The 24766-nt window shown below is 39.9% G+C and overlaps 1 protein-coding gene across 1 annotated transcript in view; it reads left to right on the top strand.

Moving 5' to 3' along the window:
* pigl (phosphatidylinositol glycan anchor biosynthesis, class L) overlaps window positions 1-24766 on the top strand; it is a 53947-nt gene that overhangs the window by 24886 nt on the left and 4295 nt on the right. The window contains exons 3-6 of the mRNA XM_036580554.1: window positions 5746-5836; window positions 11766-11833; window positions 21055-21086; window positions 23606-23739. Of these exons, the coding sequence (XP_036436447.1) occupies window positions 5746-5836; window positions 11766-11833; window positions 21055-21086; window positions 23606-23739 (325 nt within the window). The remainder of the gene's footprint in view (window positions 1-5745; window positions 5837-11765; window positions 11834-21054; window positions 21087-23605; window positions 23740-24766) is intronic.

Genomic DNA, 24766 nt, shown 5'->3' with positions numbered 1-24766 from the left:
TCTCTCTCTCTCGTCTTACCCCTCTGACCTTGAGCTGGTTTGTTGCTGCAGGCTGTTTTTGACACGTTCAGCAGCAAAGCGCTCCAGCCCTCCTCACAGCCCCTCGCTGCTTTAACTGTGCCATATCCTACAAATGCACCCCACTAATGTAACACACAAACGCACGCAAGGTTTGATTTCTCTGCTCTGACACGCACACACACCCGGCCGGCGGAGCGGTCTCCACTCCTGAGAGTCAGATGTGGGGGCTGTGCACTAGAAATGGAGATGCCTGTTTGAATATGCGGATATCAGAACTCATCTAAATGTTGTAGTTTATTAAATCAGATATTCATATTAGAACAGTGTAGTTCCGTCTCTGTGTTTAGCAAAACTAAACCATCTATATAGAAATATTTCAGGCAGATTTGTACAGTGTGTTTGTACAGCTTCAAGTTTTTGCCTGATTGAATTGGTAAGATGTAAACAAAGTCATTCAGAGCGGTTTGCTGTGAAATGCTCTGTTCTAGAGAAACTGCTTGGATTAGAATTGTTCACAGTGGTGGTGATAGGAACCAGACGTCTGAGGAGTTTTAATATCTAGGAAGCTTTTACATGAAACAGCTATGAATATGCTTCCTCATGCCTGAGACATTGAGTGCGTTTACATGCACTCAATAATCCGATCATAATTTCTGCAGTTATCTGATTATTCAAATGGTCATGTAAACACCATACTCCTGTATTTTAGGTCAGTAATCTGATTTCTCAGTGCATGTAAACTCTTACTCTGATTTCTTTCGTTCTTTCGTCTCTCTTAAAAGCCACGGCATAAAGTTTTACATTATGTTTATGTCACGTCTTCTTCTGTCAGTTTATTGGCTGGTTGCAAAGCAGAAATCTGATTACTGCTTACTCATATAAACCCAGAGTTTCACAATATCTGATTACTCAAGTGCATATAAACGCGCTGATCGGATTACTAACAAAATCTGATTTTCTGCAGTTATCGGATTATTAAGTGCCTGTAAGTACACTCGCTGTTTTAGGATAGTTCTGAGAAAAGTTATAGGTCTAAAACATGTTATTTTTTTATCCATTCATGGCGGAGGGGTACATGCAGGGGCTTGTGAGGCAAAGTAGTCCCCGAAGAAAACATATTTTTTCCAGATTTATGACTATTTTACCGTCATCAACATTACCTAGGAACTTATGAGATATGTGTAGGTTCACTTGTCATTTTGGATAATAAATAAAATGCCTATATTTGTGTTGTAGACATTGTGACGTCTGGGTCCTATCAGCACCACTGCAAAGAAATCTGAGTCTAGGTTTCTCTACAATGAACCACTTCACCTCAAACCACTCTGAATGACTGTTTACGCAACGATGGAATTATGCAAAAATTTTGAAAAATAGGTTGAATTCCACTTTAAAGCTTTCATCTCTGAGAGAGAGGAGAAAATCAAGCTCTACTTGTGTATCTGTCTCTCCTTCCTCTGTGAGAGGACAACTCAACGCTATGGGTCTGAAGGAATGTGTAACTGAAACTGGACGTCTGGGATGTGGAGGAAGATTTTATGGACTAATAATTGTAAATTTTTAATTGGGATTTTTAGGATCTTCAGAAGCAGAAAATACAACCAACTTCTAAGACTGAACTTTGTAGGTGTGGAAAAACATTCCTGCTGATTTCTTTGGGAAAAAAAAGGAATTCTCCTAAAATGAATGAAAGCTGTAATAAAGGTAAAGAGTGGACACATTAAATCCTGTAAAATGTTATCTTATATCGAGTTGTTGGTGTTTCTGTGTAATTTTGTATTAAATGTACTTAATGGCTGATTTGACTGGAAATAAGTGTAAGTTTCTCTACTATCAACTATTTAACATCAAACCATTCTGAATGACTTTATTTGCATTTCAATGATTCAATCATGTAGGAAGTTTGAAAAGTCAGTGAAATTCCCCTTTAATTTATACGAATACTCACGCTAGCTGCACACAGTGAACGAATGTGAACTTATTTGTTAAAAAAATGCAGATATTCCAATAACAACAACAGTAAAATGCCATCCCTGCTGTGGAGGGAGTGGCAGTCGGAGCGGCAGGGTGGAAATGGTTAAGCTGCTGCCCTGCTCGCTCTGTGTGTAATGACGCCCTCAGCACTTTGATTTCAGCTGAACTGCAGTGACCCCGACGTGTCTGAAACACTCTACACGCCTGGTTGCCTCTCTCTCCCCCTCTCTCTCGCTCACTCTCTCCCCCTCTATCGCTATCTCTCTTCACCCCCCCTTCTCCTCTCTCATGTTTGGTGTCCATGGGGAGAGGGAGAAAAAAGACACGAGACAAACAAGGCAGAGAGCGAGAGGGAGGGAGAGAGGGAAGGAGGGATGATAGTGAGAATGGAAAGGAGACACGAAGGAAAAAAAGGAAAAAGAGGAGAGAGAGAGACATAGAAAGAGGAAAAAGAAAGAAAAGGAGAGTTGGAGAAAGGGAAGGAGAGAGGGGAAAGAAAGGGAAAGAGTTAGAGAAGGAAAGGGAAGGAGTGCTGGGGGAGAGCGTGAGAGACAGAAAAGGGATGGAGATGGGACAGAAAGAATAAGAGAGGAGTTGGATAGAATGAGAGAGAGGGAGAAAGGGAAGGAGAAGTGGAGGAGAGCATGAGAGGAGAAAGAGAAAGAGAGTAGAACAGGGAAAGAGACTAGAGAGGAGAGAGAGACAGGAGATAGGGATAGAGAGAGAGGGAGGGAGGGAAGGAGGGATTATAGTGAGAATGGAAAGGAGACATGAAGGAAAGAAAGGAAAACGAGGATAGTAAGAGAGACAGGGAAAGAGAACGGGGAGAAGAAAAAGAAAGAAAAGGAGAGTTAAAGAGAGAAAGGGAAGGAGAGAGGGGAGAGAAAGGGAAAGAGTGAGAGAAGGAGAGGTGGAGGTGAGCGCGAGATACAGAAAGGGATGGAGACGGGAGAGAGAAAGAGAGAGAGGATTTGGATAGAACGAGGGAGGGAGAAAGAGAAAGAGAGAGAGTAGAAGGGGCAAAGAGACTAGAGAGAGGGAGGGAGAGGAGAGAGAGATAGAAGATAGGGATGAAGAAAAAGAGAGAGTAAGAAAAGGAGAGAGAGGAGGGGTATTGTGAGAGATTGGTCACTGAGACAGGGGTTCACTGACCTCCAATACATTGCCGACGGAGTGTAGTGTCCGGATGAAAGAGAGAGTTGTGTGTGTGTGTGTGTGGGTGTGTGTGTGTGTGTGTGTGTGCTTTTCCCTATGCTGCACTTTCAAATGAATGGGAGCCAAAGGCCCAGGTGACCTTTGACCTCAGACTTCAGAGAGAGGGTCTGTAGGCTGCGCTCCAGCTGCGCTGAGTGGGACAGCGGCACTAAATCACTGCGCACCCACACTGGGCCAAACCGCGTGCACACACAGTCTCAGTGGTCCCCTCACTCTCTGTGGTGCACTGTAGAGGAAGAGCTGCTACAACTGCAGCCTCAACACACACGCCTGCACTGTGTGTATGTGTGTTTGTGCTGTAACGAGGGCCTGTAGTGACAAAGTTACATACTGCCCTGCTAGAAAGACCAGCATAGACCAGCATGGCCGGTCACCATCAAAACCAGAATACGTTGGGTTTTGGATGCTGGTATACTGGTCAGCAGCAATGGAAGCTAATATGCTAGTCACCACCAAAACCAGCATATGTTGGGTTTTGGATGCTGGTATACTGGTCAGCAGTAATGGAAGCTGATATGCTAATCACCACCAAAACCAGCATATGTTGGGTTTTGGATGCTGGTATACTGGTCAGCAGTTGATATGGTAATCACCACCAATACCAGCATGTGTTGCGTTTTGGATGCTGGTATACTGGTCAGCAGTAATGGAAGTTGATATGCTAATCACCAGCAAAACCAGCACATGTTGTGTTTTGGATGCTGGTATGCTGGCCAGCAGCAGTGGAAGTTGATATGCTAATCATCACCAAAACCAGCATATGTTGGGTTTTGGATGCTGGTATACTGGTCAGCAGTTGATATGCTAATCACCACCAATACCAGCATGTGTTGCATTTTGGATGCTGGTATACTGGTCAGCAGCAATGGAAGCTAATATGCTAATCACGACCAAAACCAGCATATGTTCGTTTTGATGCTGGTATACTTGTCAACCAGCATGACCATGGTGGGGTGACCAGCTAAACCAGCACTAAACCAGCACAGACTAGCATGAAATGCTTGTTGTTTTGTGCTAGTTTTTTCAGCAGTGTATGTATTGGTGATGCACAGTGTGCCAGAATACTAAAATCACGATTTCAACACAGGAAGACAGAGAAAATGTACCAGCTAACAATTCAGGGAAATTCTAATTTAAAGTTTTAGCAGAACTGAAAAATGTGAGGAATTTTATACTTTGCTACTGCGCCAAGGATGCGTGGTTAATAAGAATGTCACTGAGAAGACAGATATGGTGCAGCTTTATCGCTAACTACGCTAACTACTCTAGCTGATGTTAGCTAGGTCCAGAAACAGTAAAATCTGGCAAAGATAAAAATGTTGGGCTCAACAGTGTAACAGTGAACATATTCCGAATATCAAGTTGGAAATGTGTCCACTGAGGAGAAAGACTTTGTGTAGAGTCTTCATCAGCTTCTAACACTGTACCGTTAGCGTTAGCTCATTAGCTCCTCTGAAGAGGCTGCTCCTGTTACTCATCCAACATGAATATCTAGGCTAATCCATTGGCGGTGGTTAAATAATAAAATATGTTTCCATATTTAACATGCAATGCTATCAGCTTTGGACCACAGCTTTATGCTTATTTATTTATTTAGGCTTTTCCTTCTGTGTGGATATCCATTCATTTACTCTTATGGCTAATTGAATATCAAGTCAGAATGCACATCCCTTCTATGTGTGTGCCTGTCTTTTTGTTTTCCTTCATTTCATTCTGACTGTATTAAAACCAGAGAAAAACAAAGCCAAGTCAACAGGACCAATAAAGAGCTCCTGACTTTGCGAACCCATTTCTTACAAAATTAGGAAGAATCTGACATTGTATAAAAATGAATGTGTAAGTGTTAAGAAGTGGAATGTAGGCCTGTCATGATTGTGAATTAATAGTCATATAAATAATTGCGATTGACTCAATTTAATAATTTAATGGTCTTTTTCGTTCATTTTATGCAACTGAAGCAGCTAAATTGGCTTATTAGCTATCTTGCTCCCTACCTATCTTTACGTTGTAGCTAACGCTAGGTTATACCGACACTGCTTTTCTTGAGATTGTGAAAATAAGAGCAAAAAATGCTTGTTCTGCAAGTACTTAGCATTAGCTGTATAGCTAACAAACAAAAAACATACATTCCCATTAAATGTATTATAGTACCCAGCTAAAAGTTAGAACTTGTGCTTGTTGTTTTTCTTTTTTTTCTGGTTTTGTTTCAACTGGACTGATAAAAACATCTCTTTCACATTCTGCATGTTGTGATGCTGTATGGAAAATAACTAAAAAATCATTGCGGTCAGCTGAAATAACTGCGATTATCTCAAATTATTGCGATCAGGCGATTTATATCTATCATATACTAGGGTAGACAAATAATGGAAACATTTCGGATGTGCCAGGTAAAAAACTGTAGCTTGGTTCCAGCATTGATTATCACAGATGGTGGAAAAACAAGTTTTGTACAATATTTTGTGCACTGTTTATATGTTTTTGCACAGACTATGTGGCTGCAACAGGTTTTCTTTTCTGTCTTTGTCTCTCCAGAGAGTTGCCGGATGATCCAAAGGCCAAGTGGAGCATAGCACTGATCTCATCGCTCATCTTTAAACACATCAGAACTCATTCCATTAACCTGGTGAGAACCTTCTAGAACTCCCAGTCTAGAACCCATTCTACACCCTGATGAGAATTGATCTAAAATGCCTAAAAGGCTGCAACACATTTTTAATAACATGGTGAAAATCTTCTTGGACTTTCTAGAATCTGGTTCTTTATTGATTACTATGAATGGCTTTACACACCAATTTGTTTGTGTGATTTATTCGTACATCGGTAAATCAATTTGAACACGTGTAGAACTGCTTATATCTTGCACATCAGACGTGATTTTTACAAACTTTCATAGGCGACGTGAACTCACTCCACCAATCGCTGTTGTCTCTGACGTTGGCATGGTGACAACCAAGATGACATGTTGCCTGTGTCTCAGCAGGCAGAACTTTTTGACAAATGTTAAAAGAATTTGTTTGTCCTCTGCTTTGTCACCTATAGTGTTAGCTTCTCCAAAATTAGCTCAAACTCAGTTATGGACATTTGATCTGTACAGTGGCACGAACAACGCAGTATAATTCCAAAAAAATCTTGTCATGTCTGGTGTGGACAGTTTTGGTGCAGAAAAATATTTCTGAATATTTCACCTTTTCGTTTTAATTATTCGCACCATGTTCGTGTATATAAGTGTATAAGAAAGTGATTATACACAAACTCGTTTCTCTCCACTGTGTTTGCCGCCGCAACCTCCACTTGCATTTTCTTCACCTCACCACAACAGAGCAGACACACAGGATTGTCAATAGCTATGCTTCCGTTGACTTTCTGCCCTCATCCAACATCATTATCTGACCTCACAAATGCTCTTCTGGATAAATGGGCATAAATTCCCACAGACACGCTACAAATTCTTGTAGAAAGCTTCCCAGAAGAGTGGAAGCTGTTAGAGCTGCAAAGGGGGACCAACTCCAATGCCTATGGATTTAGAATGGGATGTGATAAAAGCTCCTGTAGGTGTAATGTGTAGGTGTCCCAATACTTTTGTCCATATGGTGTATATCTACATGTGACAACAGTAGAAAGAATGTGTTTGTGGGCAGAGCTTGAATAGGTCAATTGAGTCAATGGTAGAACGCATCTCATCTACTGAGAGATTTGGCCTATTGCAGATATCTTTCATAAATAAAATCAACTTTAATAAATAAGAATGATGTTCCATAATGCTGCTTATAACATAAGTGTCTATTATCATGTCCATGATTCAGTATTTCAGTCTCAGAAGTAGGTCATCTATTTACATGGTCGTTAAAAGGGACAGACTCGCATTTTCAAAGCAACAGCTCCACCTCCCTTTGGTCTACTGTTGGCCAGGACTGGGTACATGTTTCACATGGACTGATGAGGTTGTTTCACTTAAAGCTGGTCTGGTTAATCCACAGAGTACAACATGTCATCCACCCTCTGTATTTATCCCTAATTACACAAGCATTAATATCCCACAGTGCTCCTGGCCCCAGTTACGGCAGACAAAGCGCGGCTCCCTGGGGCCAGTGCTGGCCAGCTAAACCCAGAGATTTTTATCAGACCCACTGAAGAGTTCCAGGAAATTTCCCAAATGGAATTTCAAATCGAGATCTGAACAAACCCCCCCCCCACTTTACACCTCCTCCTTCCTTTTTCTCTGACTCTCTCCGACTTTCTCTCTCACTCTACTTACTATCTCTCTCTCTCGCTCTCCTCTTTCTCATTCTTACTCTACTTTCTAGTTCTCTCTCTCTGTCTCTCTCTCTCTCTCTCTTTCTGTCTCTCTCTCTGTATCACTCCCTTTTTCGCTCACTCTACTTTCTGTCTTTCTTTCTCTCTCTTTCTGCCTCCTTCTCTATCTCCTCTATCTCTCTCTCTCTGTCTCACTCTCTATATCTCTCCCTCTTTCTCAGTCTTTCTCCCTCTCTTTACTCTCTTCTTTTCTTTCACCTTCTTTCTGTCTGTTTTCTTTCTCCTTCTCTCTCTCTTTCTCTGTCTCTCTCTGTCTCTCTCTCTCTCTCTCTCTCTATCCATCTCTCTTTAATTTCTTCTTTCCCTTTTTCTCTCTCCCCTTCTCTCACTATTTCTTTTTCTCCTCTCTCTCTCCCTCTCTATCCATCTCTCCCCCTCCTTTTCTTTCTCTTTTTTCTCTCCCCCTCACCATCCCCCCCCTCTCTCTCTCTGTATCCATCTCTCTCTCCTTCCTTCTCTTTCTCTTTTTTCCTCTCCCCCTCTCTCACCATTTCTCTCTCTCTCTCTCTCTCTCTCTCTCTCTCTCTCTCTCTCTCTTTCCCCCCACAGGCCATTAAGTCTCCGATAAATCTCAAGCACTGAAGACTTGGATAAACAAACAACAGCAAACAAACAGGCAGTGAAAGAGCGAGTGCTGTTGCGAAACAGCTCCGGTTTGATGTTTCCCTCAGCATGTATAAACACGCGAGCTTGCCATCGCCAAGCGCTGTCCCTCCCATCCTGCCGGGCCGCGGTCCCTCTCCAAAGAAGCTTTTAATGACTATGATTGCATAAACCGTAGCCGTAACCGTAGCGAATCCCCCCAAAACTATTCAACGCAGGCGAGGCAGGCCATTATTTTCTCCTGCTTATTTGATTTCAGCAAAGAAGCAGTTTGGTGGGAAACGTTCATATTAAAGTATAACTTTACATGCAGATTTCAAATCACTAGGATTACCCTGACCTCAGTCTGTGGGCCTCGTGACCTGGGGTGATGACCACTAGTTTTTGGATTTTTACCCCAGTTTTTTTGGCAGTTTTTCCCCCAATTAAGTCAACAATTGAAGCCAGCCATTGCAGATTTTTTAAAAGGCTCATCGTCATTGGACTGATCAACACACTTGGAGGAGAACACTAACTGCAAATTCTGTTACATCAGCTAACAGACGCCCACGTTGACTAACATCACACTTCTTTCCACACCAGTGACTGTATATGTGAAATAAACAAGTTGGGCAACGCATAACTGGCCCTCCTGAACTGGATGTAGTACTATAAAAAGTCATTGTACACGTAGTTTTTAATAGGATTCAAAAAATGTGGCAGTGTTGGTGTTCCAGCTTAACAATCCTCAGAAAAGGAAACATTGAAAAAAAATGTCATCAAGTGTTGTGATATTATATTTACCATATTGCCCACCACTATATGGACTATGGGCCCTGCCCAGGTAAATACACCATGCTACACCAGTAAGAGTCTTTGGGCATGACTCTCCATTTGTCTACCTCCGTAACATGATTAAATTGCAAGTCACATGAGATAAGAGCACCTAGAGCCAAATGATTAAATGTAAATAAAAAACAGTGGGGAACCTCAGAGAAGGCCTAAAGATTTTGGGGATTTTTGTCTGTAATATTTAGTTCATTTTAATTCAATAGTATCACCATGCTTGTTTGTATTTAAACTCTGCAAGTATTGTACTCATACTTGCATTGTACTAACACTACTTTTTCATTGTTAAGTTTTGGTTGGAAACTAAAGTGTTAAAATCTTCAAACAGCCTACAAAAAGTGCCCGGTCAAGATTTTCTCTGTGCTATGTAGATAGATACAGCCAAGTGAGCTCTCCCATTGATTAGGCCTTCAGGAGCTGAACAGAAGGCCTAACATATTCAGTTAACTAACATAATTAGGAAGTAACAGTGGACTCCATGGAGCCTGGAGTCTGGAAATCTTAGATCGTTACTGACTGTAAATATGAGGGGTAACTTAACAAGGTTTCAGTTAGTTGTTAGAAATTATATATATATATATATATATTAATGTCTATTACAAGCTTCAAATAAAACACCAGCTTTAGATTTCAGTGTTTGATCTAGAATGGCAACAAAATGTTTGTGCACACCAGCATTAGCTTAGCACTAATATACTATTAAAAATACCAGCAGAAATTAGCATTATCATAAAGGTGTGCTTTTTTCCCCTCATTTTTGAATTTTGATATTTATGGCCCGAACTGAAGGCCTAGCTCTAATATTTATGCTTCTTTCACAGTCATTTGTAAAGAAGCAGAAGTGAAGTAAACTTTGACAGTGACGGCAATTAAAAATATACATGTAAACCCAATAGTCAAATGTTACATTAAAGGAATAAATCAAATTTACACCGTTTTAACCACTTAACCCAGAGGTAGTTGATCAGCCAAGACATGTTTAGTGTCCAAATTGTGCTTCTTTAGTGGTATTGAGGCTAATGTTGCTACCACATCCAAGTCTTTCTCAAAGTTGAGCAGACTTGTTGATGTGATTTGGGACAAAGTGCAGCTTACTGTGAATTATAAAAATGAATAAACCTTACCGTGTAGCCTGACTCCCCTTCGTATGCATGCATGTCACACAGGCCTATGGCCTCTACAGATTATGTTTGCAGTTTCTGTTGCTTCTTTTTATAAAAAACTGTTCAGCTGTTTAAAAAAAAAAACAATTTAAATTTCAGACTAAAGATATATGTTTAAAAGTAGAAACTAGTGTAGTGTCTGTATACCTGCGTGACATGTATGCACTCTACGTTGAGTTGGACTCTTTAATTTAGGCAGATTAAACCAAAACCAAGCCTGCACAGCACTGTGTTGTCTAAAATGATTACAGCCTTCAGCTACACTGTGACGTTCTGTTGATTTTTATAACCCACAGTAAGTCACACTGTGTCCTAAACCACACGGACAAGTCTACTCGACCTAAATGAAGACCTTGATGCGATTTGAACACATTGCGTGAAGTTTTGGGTATGTACATACAGAAGAGATCTGGGTGACTATTGACTTCTAGTGTTTAGCTCTGTTGGCCTCGTAGCTCCAGTGCTAAACTAAGAAGCAAAATTTGGATACCAAACATGCCTTGGCTGATCGACTACATCTGGGATGAATGGAAAATTATGTAAAATTTGTTTTTTTGCCAAACCTTTCCCCGATGCAACTGAATAGTTAGTAGGATACTTTCGAACCTACGTATATATGCGAAACAGATATAGATTGTGTACAATAATAATGAAATGCTAGTGGAGGTTCTTTGGCCCATGTAAAGAAAAAAAAAAAAGTCTGGCCATGGTCCATGTGAGCATGTGAGAATGTGTACATTTGTCGTTCTCATATCCTCCCATTACTCAGCTCCGCTGCTCACGCTGAGTGTGTGTGTTTATGGATTTCTGACATTCAAAGCCCACCTCATGTCCCTCCAGTCTGCAGAGCCCACTTCACTCACCCTGTTTGCTTTGGCAGCCCTGGATATTTCCACCAAATTATGGTATTCTGTCTGCTTTTCTTGCCCTGTACAGCAGGCCAGAGAACACACTCAGTCCTGAAAGCACAGCAGGAAGGCCCAGCTGTATCTCACAGTCTGGTATAGATGGGGTTTCCCTGGTTTAAAGGAAGAAAAAAAACATACAGCAAATTCTGCCTTCCTGACAAACCCAGACCTGCCTGAAGTGCAGTGTGTTCAGAAGCCCAACTCCAGTGTTTGTTGTATTCCAGCGCCCCCCACACCAAACCCACACCTTGTCAATCACGAGAACAGAAAATGGAGACACAAAAAAGCCCTTAAATATCAGTTCTCACATGCCAGTTGTTCAGTTTACTCTCGATTGTCTGCTTCCTTGCATTCAGTTTGTTTTGTATGCACTACCTCAGGGGCTAATCATTTTCAATGCAGTTTACTTAAGAACCATATTTACATCTTGACTCTGCAATTCAAATTCATCCAAAGCCGGAGGTGATAAAAGTGCAAAGAAATTACACTTAAGTCAAAGTATAGATACTGTATCAAACACTTTAAAAAGTGGAAGGATAAGCCAAAAATATGCATCAGTTGAAGTCAAAAAGTGTCAACAAATGATCATAGTTGTGGACAGTTCTATTTTACATTGATTTGAAGTTGAAATTGGCTCTTGATCCCATTCTAAGTTGTCACTGCTAAATAATATAAAGTTTGACAATGCCTGAAACCTGATTTATCCTCACAGCTAATGTTTAGAACGTCGTTACAGGTGCTGACGTTTGATGAGGGGGGAGTTAGTGGACACGCCAATCACATCGCCATCTACAAAGCCTTCAGGTACGCTCTCACTCATTCATTCTTATCAGAGAGTCTCGCTTTCCAGTACGTACCTGTATCTGTAAAAAATATAGAAGTGTGTTGCATCTCTAAAGACAGAACTCAGCATCATGGAACATAGAAAACTTAAATTTTGCATATAGATACATTTTATTGTGCCAAATGGAATTATACATGCTCTGATGTTGACGTTTCCTTTTGAAACATTAGCTGTATTATTTGAACTGACTATAGATGTTGCCGTCTGGATTACTTTGGTTTAGAGGTCTGCACAAGCATGAAATTGAAGCCCAAACCCAACCCATACCCGTGACTTTAGGACAAGACCTGACCCAACCAGGTCCGTTCAGTACTGCCCACGAGAGCGGCTGCATCAGTGTGTTTACTGAAAAGACAGTCCTCTTGCTATCATAGCTCAAACTGCTATCACAAGTTTTACTTTATTTGTGACCAGTACGCTTTTTACCTGATGTAATGACTTGTGAGTCATTGGGAATTTTAAACAGTTCCCCTTTAGTGAGATTTATTTTGTCCTTGGAGAGCAGTTAGCAAGAGCGTTAGTGAGCGAGCGAGAGAGAGCAAGAGAGAGAGACAAAGAGGAAATTAATGTGATTTTAGCCCGAGCCCAACGTTGTGAAAAATGGTCCTCAACACGGCCCAAAATCATATATTTCCTCATCGGGCTTGGGTTGAGCAGCAGACCTCTAATGGATGAGCCTCATTACGTAACTTAACGTTATGTCATACTTTATTGATCTTGCAAGGGAAATTTGTCATTTTGCTGCCTAACTATGCCCAGTCTGGGAGGAGCACAGCATTGCCAGCAGAGCAGCGCAGTTAAGTGCCTTTCGGTTTAGGTGCTTTGCCCGAAGACAGGGGTGCTCTGTCCTGGCCCTGGAGATCTACCATCCTGAAAAGTTTAGCTCCAACCCAAATCCAGCACACCTGATCCAGGTAATGAAGTCGTTCACGGACTTCTTAATGTTACTGCCAGGTGTGTTGGATCTGAATTTTCTAGGACCAGGATTGGGCACCTCTGCCCAAAGACAACAACCAAGTACACCCAGTCAGTTCAGGGATTTGAACCCACAACCTTACGGTTGTGGGCTCACATCTTCTACTAGGCTACTGGCTACCCCAGTAGCCAGTATGCCTCAGCAAAGCCTGTCCATCCAAAACGTGAACATGCTGTCAGTGCATGTCCTTGTCTCAAATATAACAAGTTTTAGTCAGGGGCTGCGACCACATATTGAATTATGGATATTTAGCCATGAAACGCACCTTATAGGTAGAATTTAAAATTTTTTCTTTCTTTTTTGTATAAGCATTTTGATTTGAAACTCCTGGTTTTACTTCATTTGCACATACAGCAGTGAGTTGTTCTGTAAGCTGCAATGTGGCACACAATACCATCAGAAACTATGTTTTGTTCCTAATTGTAATTTAATGTTTAGTCCTCATGAGGTCTTTTCACACCAACTTTTACGGATGAAAAAAGAGGACGCAGTTTTTAACGCATTAAAACCTTCTCACCAAAGAACTTTTATTAAACATTTGCAGGAAGAAGACAAAAATGAAAGAAGAAATGGATTCTTGGAATAGTAACAGATAATAAAGTTATTTTTTTATTTTTATCTTTTTTTTTTTAGCTAGTGCTACTCCAAGACGCAGACACTGAGTAACAGCCCATTCTGCTAAATATGTTAATTGTAATTTGGTTAATTTTATAATTTGGTGATGAAAATGTCGATATTTATCCACGGTTTTATCCCAATTTATCAGTTTTTCAAAATTGCATATCATCCCAGCCCTAGTTTTTATGGCAGCTAGTTTTAGGGGAGCAGACTTTTGCCTTCAGAGCATCCTTGATTCTTTTATTGACATTATGCAGAAATTCTTCAGCATGTTTTTTATGTTGCAACACATTCCATGGTCAAGGAGTATAGCCTTCTCGATAGCCTGAGGACTTCTGGACACAAACACAGTGTGGAGGAGCAAGTTCTCAACCTTATCAAACAGACATTAGAGCCAGAGCCTGCTAAGCGCTACAAACATGTAAGACGTAAGTTTTCTTTAACCTTATATTTCACAGTGTGCAAATATACCCCAACAAGGACAAACATGTCTATACAGCCATATAGACATAAAATAAGTACATCCATACAGTACTTGGCAAAATTCTGAGATCAGCCTTCATTTAATTTCCAGTCAAAATGGTCATTAAGTACAAGTTATTCATTTTCAGGAAATATTTCTGAGGGGATTAGATATAGGATGATCGGACAAGGAAGGAGAAAAGCAAAAGAAAATTAGTTTCCAAAACTGAGCTGGAGTTCAATTACTAAGAAGACAGAAAATGACACTCATAACAACCATGCAAGACCTGGTAGACCACCAAAACTATGCCATCACATAGACAGTACTTAAAAACTGTAAAAAAAAGGAAATAAACAAAAAAGAATAAAAAATGTAAGTCAAACGGAGACGACATTAGTGATCTCAGAACAATGGCCTGACAAGGAGTCCAGACCTCAACATCACTGAGTGTATTTGGATTGTGAGAAGCAGAAACTGCAACCAACTTCTAAGACTGAACTTTGGAGGTGTGGAAAAATATCCCTGCCATTTTTTTTTTAACTGAGAGGAGGCTGCCTGAAAAGAGTGGAAAATTGTATTATATTGTGTTGTTTTTTTTTTGTTAAATATGTTTTATGTTTTTTTCCTGATGCTGAAAAATGAATAACTTGCACTCAATGGCCGTTTTGACTGGAAATTAAATGAATGAAGAGTGGGCCCTGACTTTTGCACAGTACTGTATATACAGCCCAACAGCGTAGAAACAAAATCATACTAAATCATGTACACCACATGGACACACACTTCTTAACCCACACAACATTCAAACACACGCACAACTCCCATCATCGGCTCCCGCACACACGCACACACACACACACGCATACACACACACACACACAGACCCATAACTTTCCCTCTCAAGATGGCTGTGATTTGCATAATTCCACATGCTGCATAGTTCAGAGATAACCCAAAGCCACATACAAACACTGCGCCATCAGACAATTCCACCAAATCATACTGTCAAGGAGAGAGAGAGAAAGGGAAAAACGGGAGAAAAAGGAAAGAGCGGATGTGCGAAGCCTCAGTCTTGGACTAGACAGCTGCGGTTGTTTTTCCAGCAACTGCATAATTCATCATGAGCAGACAAAAATTTTAAAAGTGCGTAGCCTTTTAAGCGAAAGTTCGGTCAACAGCTTTCTCCTTACCACAAATGTAGCACATCAGCCAAAACAGGTTTGCTTCTTTAGTTTTGCACTGGAGCTACAAGGCTAATGTAGCTAACAAGCAATGGAAGCTTATGTGTGTTCAGTTACCATGAACTGCATTCTAAACATGCTACACACTGCATCAAGTAATCTTAAACATACTTGGTAATATGGTTTCTGATGTTATACTGCTCTATCTGTGAAAATGGACGAAAGTATGTAGTATAGCTAAAAACAGCAGCATGTTAAGTTTTTCACGTTTTGAAAAAAATGTGTTTTTTAGTCATGTAGTGATTCATTTTAGTCTGATTTACTCTGACCAAAATGGCTAATAGTTCTAGTCAGTAAAAATAATACTATTTTAGTCAGCGAATATGTGAACATTTGTTTAACGGTATCCAGTGCAGGCCACTAACATTAGCCAGCTAATTTTAGAATTAGCTAGGTAGACTTTGCCAGAGAACTTGTACAGAGGAGAATTTACCACTCTGTAATGTCTTCTGGGTTTCTCAAACACTAGAGGGCGCTCCTGAGCGAGTACAAAATGAATGGGTTGATATGGAGCATTTGAGCAAAATCATAGTTTATAAATGCTTAAACATTTTTAATGTAAAAGAAGGCAATCATTTCCTGAACACTGAATATCATAACATTTTAACACCGCTGTTATATTTTTAAGAGCTTTTAAACTTTAGGAGTTTAAAACGGCGCCTCATGTATGTCCATGACGTCAGTGAGCGCCAACAGCCAATGAGCTGCTCCGCTCACCAATCAATCAACACTAATGCCCGCCTTCTGCTGCCCAAAACCTGTTTACTGTAGAAAAAAAGGAAATATATAGGTAAGATTCCTTTGTTTTTTTAGTGAAATACATCCTTCTACTTTCTAAAATTAAAGAAACGTTCTGGGAAAGTGATAAGAAACTATTTTAATTTTTCGTTTTTAGCGGTTGAGCTCCATTTGCTCCCATTCATTGAGGACTCACTCACGGGCGCCCTCTGCTGTTTAGCAGTCCTGTTTTTGATATAACGGGGGGAATAGGAAGTGGCCACGCTCCTCATAAACTGGCTTTGACTCTGCCTAACTATACATTACAAATCCGTAATTAGCTAACAGTTACGCTAATCCAGCAGCTACACCTACATCCATCAGCCACTTGTCTTTGGACAAATCATTGTTTGAGCCAGCTAGCTAACAGGCTAACAGGTTCCAACAGTAATATTTAGAAGCAGGATTCAAGTTTGATGTTTGCTGAATGAATCATTGTAAAAGTGCAACAGACAAAGCTAAGAAAGTTAGCAGAATAGCTGTTACAAGTTTCAAGTGTCCATGTTTCAGCTAGCATTAAACCCATTGTGGGAGTGTAATCATACACCGCGGCTGGCTAGGTGCTAACGTAGCAGAGAACTGCATTAGGGTGCTAGCATTATCATTGTGAAGTTCCCCCATCGTGCTTTCTTCCAGTCTACTATAAATACCACAAGTGTATGATTAGATTATTATAAAGTTATTTTTTTATTTTGTTTTAATTATGTAATTGAGCCAGTTTTTCATAGTGAAATTAAAATAGCCCTTTGTCAAGGAGCATCTTCATGAGTAAATTCATTGGCAAGTGAGATGAATCAGGCATGCAGTTAGCATTATGCTAATTATTAGAGAGTAGTCAGAATTTTCAATATTCCAAAATGAAAAGTTTAAAAAATGGAGTTGTAAAGCAGAATTGTTGATACGCAAAATATGATAGAGCTTCTCTCTAACGTTATACATTCGCATACAGAGGAACAATGAACTGTTTGAACTCTATACCAGTAGGTGGTGATGAGCCACCAGCTTATGTTTCTTATCTGTTCTTATCTATTTTATTTTTAAAAGCTCATTTAACATAGATATAGATATAATGGAACATCATTTAGTGACTGTAACTCACTGTTCTCTAGCTAAAAGGTATGAGGTAATATATAATGTGACTAGACAAGTATCTTTAGCTGACATTAAAACAAATGATTAGCACTTGATTGAACACTTTAAAGACTTTAGATTGACACCCTCCATTTTAAGCCACGTCATCTACTAATTAGTGAGTATAAGCTTCAATTACTTATTAGATCCATTTGCCTTGTAACTTCAGTTCAAAATTGAAGAAGCAAACGTAAGACGCCAAATATGGTTTGGCTGACTGACTATCCTCGAGTTAAGAGGAAAATTGTGCAAGTTTGATTTTTCTACAAAGTATTGCTTCAAACAAATTGTTACACCCCCACAGGCACTTTTTCCCCCTGAATAAACATATCCTCACACCCTCTCTCGCCCTCTGTACAAGGTTACGAGATCAGATCACTAGTGAAGTCCATTAAGATAAGGCAGCAGTGGCCAAAAGCACAGGTCACTTCTGCGGAATTACAAACACAGATAAAAAACGGCTAAGGTTCCCCGTGATACTCCCCGAACAAATCGCACACTGGATAAATCCGTGTTTGGTTATTGAGCAATGCTCGAGGAGCCAGCCAAGCACTCTGTCTCATCCAAGCCCTGTCCTCATTACAGCCGTGCGGAGAAGTGATAATATAGAGCCATCTGCGTGTTCTCAACTTTATTACCGCCCGACACGCCCCTTCCCCCCCCAACTTTCAAATCAGGAGGAGAGTGAACACATTTTGGCAGGCAGAGTTTGAAGATTGAGAAATAGGCCTTTGTACTGGAATAAACAGTGAAGTTCAAAAGTAATAGTAACTTACACAATGTGGATTTAAATAATATAAACTAGACACTAAAGGTGTTTTAGATGTTTTATTCCATATTTCAAGATTTTTTAGGGGGACAACAAGAAATTCCAATTTTCTTTACAGTGGATTTCTTTACAGATGTTTGTTTTTTTTTTTGTTATGTATTGCTTTACAATGGTGGTTGATAGGAACCAGCAGTCACTGTGTCTACATACTGGTCATTTTTATGGTCCAAATGATCAGGGAATGTACACGTGTCTATGTTAAAGCTGATGATGGTATAATAGTGGTAGATCTGAAAAAATATGTTTTCTGCATGTACAAATAAATGTTTTAGGCCAAAATCTTACCTTAAAACTATCGTAAAACAATGTGTCAGGATTCAGGTGACATATTTCTAACTGTTTGGTGTGAAACTTTCTGCAAAGTAGTTTTCATAAGCCTTAAACTCTTCAGATGTCTGGTTCCTATCACCACCACTGTAAACAGTTCTGAAGTTTTTCAAGAACAGAGCATGACATCAGTTCATCATTCTGAACTAAAATATTATCTTTATTTACAACTTCCTGGCTTCTTTTTATGTATTGGAAATCTGCATATATGCAAATAAGAATTATTTTTATACATGCATCTACAACCAAATTGGTTTTGTTATTGAAAACAATGATTTCCGACCTTTTGAACGGCGGCTTACACGCATGGTGGTGTAAACTGGTGCGTATGTGACTGTTGTGAATATGTGAATGACCCTTTTCCCCCTTTCCATCGATCATTCTTCATTTGAACTACATATCCCATGAGCCCGTAGTGTTCCAGCAGCAGAGGCGCTGCCGCTGCTCCGACCTCTCTCCTAGTTGGACTGTTGCCAGGAGTCGAGTCGCTGTTGGATGAGGGGAGAGAGTCAGAGAGTGAGAGAGTGAGATGGAAGGCTGGAGATGTTTTTTCCTTCAGATGAATTAAAGGAGGGCTGCCACGTGTGTAGCAGTTAATGAGTTGTGATTAAAGTTAATAGCAGTCGTTCGGTGCTGCGGTTCGCAGAGAAACGTCCGTGCAGACGGTGTCTGCGACGCCCTCGATGCGCCGCATGAAACGCATGCGATTACGGAAGACGACATCTGGTGGGTCAGATTTGACCTCAGTGTTGGTCAGCCTGGAGAAAGAGGCGGAGGGAGAGAGGGGTTTGGCAGTTTTGAGCAGAGCTCTTTGGCCTGCGCAGGTGGTGGCGCTGAGAGGGCCAGGCCAGGGCACCAGTGAGATTTCCAGGAACTGGGAATGGATTTAGAACTCCCTCTAATCTGAGAAAAGCCCAGACCTTGATTTGTGTATGTGTGTCAGGAAGAGAGACAGAGCTCATGCCTCTGAAAGGAATCCTATTTTTGGCTCCAAATCTAACCATATGCCAAAAATGTCTTAACCTTTTGAAATTGTCACCTGTTTTGCATGGTAAACAACAGATGTGCACACTTAAAGATGGTTCTTCAAGGGTTCTTTAGAAAAGGCAGTGGTTCTGTTCAGAACCATGAGTTCTGTATAGAGCCATTTTATCTACAAATATGCCTAAAATGTCCAAACCTTTTGAAATTGTCACCTGTTTTGCATTGTGCACACATAAAAATGGTCCTTCAAGGGTTCTTTAGTCAAGGCAGTGGTTCTGTTTAGAACCAGGAGCTCAGTATAGAGCCATTTCTTTTAAACATATGCCTAAAATGTCCAAACCTTTTGAAATTGTCACCTGTTTTGCATTGTAAACAGCAGATCTGCACACTTAAAGATGGTTCTTTAGTAAAGGCAGCGGTTCTGTTTAGAACCATTAGTTCTGCATAGAGCCATTTCATGCTTCTCTTGTTCTTTGCTTGGTGAAATGGTTCTTCAGATTGATGGAGAATGTGTTGTGTACGGTTCTATAGATAACCTTTTTGAAAATGGTTCTGTTTAGCACCAAAAAGTAGAAGAACGCTTTTTGGTGCTATATAGAACCATACACAACCCATTCTCCATCACTCTGAAAAACCATTTCACCATGCAAACAACCATGAAATGGTTCTATGTAGAACTTGTGGTTCTAAATAGAAACATTGCCTTTAAGAACCACCCTTTTGAGTGTGATAGAATGAATGCAATACTCTCATGTCTGATAGGAACCAGGAGTCACAATGTCTACAACACAAATATAGCCATTTTATTTACTATTGAAGATGACCAGAGAACCTAAACATGGCTTCTGAGTTTTTATATGTAGTCCTGATAATAATTGTGGTACATCTGGAAAAAATAAGTCTCTTTTGCCTCACAACATCCTGCATGTACCTTTCTGTCATAATTTGATTTTTAATAATACATTTTTAGCCAAAATCATATCTCAAAACTATCGTAAAACAGTGTCTCCGGCACTATATTACGTAATAGTGTTGTATGAGGTAGCTTTTACAAGGATTAACCTCTTCAGACATCTGATTTCCATCCCCACCACTGTGAATTATTTTCACTCTGCAAGTTTCTCTATAATGGGGCGTTTCACATGAAACCACTCTGAACAGCTTTATTTACGTTTTAACCATTTACTTACACAGCCATTTTGAAATACCAGTGGAGTTACACTTTAAAGGTTTATCTTGCTTTATATGAAGATCCTCTAAAACAAATGTGTCAGGCTCCAGTCCTCGCGGGCCAAAACCCTGCAGACTTCAGCACACTGTCTCATTAAACATACCTGATTTAGCTAATTAGCAAGGCCTTCATGAACTGAATTCAGAGCGATAGATGAAGGTAAACGCTAATCTCCATAGCACTTCGGCCCAGAAGGTACCCAGTTTGACATGCCTGCTCTAAAAGGTGCTTTCAGAACCATAAAATGGACATTTTTAAGCTTTAGACACAGATAGTGGTTCTAGTAATACATTGAACAGTGATTGTACACTGTGTTAAAATGAATAACTATTCAACTATAAAATCTTTTAGATGAAACTAAAAGAATCATATAGATGAGAAGAGTTCATTTACTAAATTTGACATTTTTATAGAGGAATGAACCCCAGAGTTCTATATAGAACCTCTTTAGTTGTATTAATATGATATGCTATGAAATACACTATAAAAAATGTCAATTCTGCTATAGCATCTTAACCACAAGTGGTCTTGTTTCATTGCTAAAAGCTTTTATTGTAGGTGTTTTCAATCTTTCAGCTAACACTATCTTTTTATTCGTCCCCAGGCATCTGGCCTCTGTCGGGAGAATACCAGAAGGTAAGTTTTCCGTCCAAGTTTGCTTTGAATACATATTTCTGTCAAAGTTTGACTGAGCTGTGTGTAAATGTGCACAGAGAGCCAAACTTTTCTAACATTTTCTAGGTAAATGGCGCCACCTGTTGTCTGCATTCATTCAGACCACTTTGTCCTGAAGTGAGAGATAAGCAATACTGTCAGTTATCAAGCAGAACACTAAGGGGGCAGCACTGAGTCATTCTAACTTCTGCTTGAGAAAGGCCTCTCAAAGCTCTCAGAGGCAGTGGTTCATAATTCTGGTCATGGAGACCCCCTGCTCTTCACATTTTAGCGCTTTCTGAACACCTGATACAACCCATCAGCTCATTTACAAACCCTTACTGAGATGAATTAGGTGTGTAAAGGAGGGAAATCACTTAAATCTGCAGGATAGTGGGTATCAGAGGACCAGGGTTGTGAAACATTGCTGTAAAAAGCAGTGGCCAACAGAGGTGTAAAAATGCATCAGTGCAACTTGATTAAATATGTATATTCATTTTGTCAAAAATAATACAATTCGGTCATTTTTAAAAATGCAAAAAGAAGACGATGCTTGGTATATTGATCTTATTCTGTACAAGTGCTATCCCGTTTAGGTGACTCATGGATGTTTCAGTCACATTTCAAGTGAAAATGAAAACATAACAGACCCTCGATTAACCCCCCAACCCCCTCCCCCCATCTAGTCCGTTTCATCTGAAGCAGTCCACTTTGTTTTGAGGCAGCAGTCATAAATGTATGGCTGGTATTTTGGGGTTATTTTTAGCATGGAACAGAGCCACTGGAGTGATTGCTGTGCTTCTGCTTTCTCTCATACCAACCGAGAAGCTGCCTAACTTGTTGAGCTGCACCACGCAACTCCACAGTCTGGGGGCCTTGTATGCAAAACCAACAGGTACTGATAACATGAATGACTGTAATATTTTCCAAATTCCAGGTCAGAGGCACAAGCGTATGGTATGGGATGCACGCATGAGATAAATGACTTGAGAAATTCGACAAAGCTGACAAAGCTGAGGTTGGCTTCTTACTGGAATTTCCCGTTCCACCTTAAATGGTGTAGCAGTTACATTGAAGTCCCTGTACTGCTGCTTCATTTAAGGTGGAATGGAAAATAAGAACTAACAGCTGCCAAATACGAACAGCTTTTTCTAATTTCCTGTGACAATAAAGGCATTTGTCTGAGACCACTTCAGGGAAAATGTGGGAATTTTGTATTTAAACCTGGAAATAAACAAAGTTTTGAAAGTTTTGAAGTAAGAAATATTCAAGATTCAGCACAGTTAAATTTCATTTAGTGTAATTTAAGCAGATTTGTGAGACTGATCATGTTAAGATCTTTGTACAAAAAAGTAAGATTGTTTTTTAATGTTGTTCTTTCTATTGAAGCTGATGTTCAGGTGGATCTGATCTGCTCATCAGAGGCCTTTTGTACAAACTTGTGACGTTTGTGCAGCTTGAGTGCACGCTGTCATTAAAGCAAAAGGGGGACATACCTCCTTACCCCCAAATACTACGAAGTTCTGAAATGAATGGCAATGTTTCAAAGATTCTACTTTCCACTCTTATTATTATGCTGATAATATAATTTGTAATGACAAACTTTTGTATTAAATTAGAAAATAGAAGCATTTGACCTTTGGACCCCACTGCATATGTACACACACCCCAAGATGTACACTAAAACCATCTGAAATTTTATTTATACTATGATATAAATGTTCGGCCATAGCGCCCACTACAACCTTGGTCCTTTCCAAGTGTCTCTCATTTACCATCTTTTGTGGAAACCACTGTGGAAAGCACTGTGAAGACTAGGTATTTGCATGCATCCAGTCGAAGTAATAAAGCCTAGAAGCTGTCATTTTTGGGGTTTATAAGAAATCAAAAAATCAAATCTGAACCTCAGAATAAAGTCATGTTGAACCTGAAAGTGTACATATTATTACATCCCTTGTGCATTTAGTGTATTTTTTTAAATAATTCAGAATTAAACCAAAATAGCTGAATTAAATTGAGTCATGTTGAAATTTGAGACTCCCATGATACACTGGGTTGTTTCCTAAAGAATCCTCGTCAGATTGTGAGAGATTTACACCCCTAGTGCCCAATGATTGGGAATGTGGGCGTTGAGTCCCTTGTTGGAAAGAACCAGCACTAAAACCAGGCTTCTTTTATCAGATCTTCCATTTCTCTCTATCTCTTTCGTTCTTTCACAGTGGGCAGGTCAGTTCCAGGGTAATCTTGCTCTTTCCTGTTGACCGTATCAAACTCTTGACTTATGTAACAGTCTGACCTTAAACACTGTGCCTGCACCACTCTTGGTGACCCACTCTGTCTATTACAGCATTTCTAGTATTCATTATGCTGAGGCTGAGTTTTACACTCTGGGTCACCGTCAGAATTATATATCGTTTCCCATTCATACAGGTATCTCACTCTGATCTCCATCTGTTCATCTGTCTGTCCGTACCATGACCTTTGCCCTGTCTACCTCACAGGTTGCTGTGTCCTCACTCTCCACACCATCAGCATCTTAAGAAAGTACCTCTCCATCTTAGAGCTGCCAATCAGCTGGTTGTTACCGTCATCGTTCTGCTGTGTCATAGGACGAGAGGAATACAAGAGAGCCAAGGTCAGTAAAGCAAGCTTTTAAGTAGTTCGTCTAATGCCTTGCTAAAAGGGACCTGACCTCTGTGATAGGGGACAAACATGTTCAGACTGTATTTCTATTAACCAGCATAGCTCCAAACTGTGCCTTGAATTTTAAAGCTACTATCAATTATTCAGTACTGTCAAACTAAAATATACATTATGGAATTATATGTAAAGGCTTTGCACTTTAGAGGATTACATGTGTGAATTGGTGTTGCATTTATAAGGACCATATCCTACATTTTTCTTGTATTTTTTTCCCTTGGTGTCCACTTGTGACATTTATGTAGTTTTATATACAAAAACCAGTCCTAATTGCTTTTTACATGGCCTCTCTTTATACCTTAAACAGGCTGCTTTTGTTACTGTGCCTTTAAGACTACTAAATGTAATTCAGCTCTGTTCTGATTGGCTGCCCTGTGTTGTAGGAACCTGTTTTTTATTTAAACTGAAAGGATGATAACTTAGGTTCTTAACTAGAACTAGGCTGGTCAGCTTACTAACAGCTAACTCCATCATTAAAATCACAGGCTTGAATTAAAGTACTTACAGTATGATTAACTGTAAAACAGCAGTATAAAAGTCTAAAAATGTCACTTAAATGGATTACGCGCTGCAAATGTTTGTGTTTCAGTCATAAGTAGCGTCAAACCCAGGCTGAATCCCAAACGGCTCCGTATTCCCTAAATAGTGTGCCAGCTATGGAAGTTTGGAAATGTCCCAAATGACTATTTTTTTACTATATTTTGAAGTATTTAAATTCCTATGTATTGTACTATGTAGGGAGCAGGGAGCCATTTGAGATTCAGCCCCGCGAGAGAAGAGAGGGCCACTGGATTGGTGCTAAATAAGACTCACAATGGTAATTTGGTAACTAAAAAGTACTTTTAAAGAGAAGGTTTTTGCATTAAACAGTGCTGTATTATATGTTCAACATACAGCAATTGGCGACTGAATGTTCTCCTCATTGAGTGGTCCATGGTTGCCTGGCAGCGATACCATAGTGT

This window comes from Colossoma macropomum, unplaced genomic scaffold (assembly GCF_904425465.1).
Source record: "Colossoma macropomum unplaced genomic scaffold, Colossoma_macropomum, whole genome shotgun sequence".
Classification (NCBI taxonomy): domain Eukaryota; kingdom Metazoa; phylum Chordata; class Actinopteri; order Characiformes; family Serrasalmidae; genus Colossoma; species Colossoma macropomum.
This window is presented reverse-complemented; position numbering and strand designations above follow the sequence as displayed.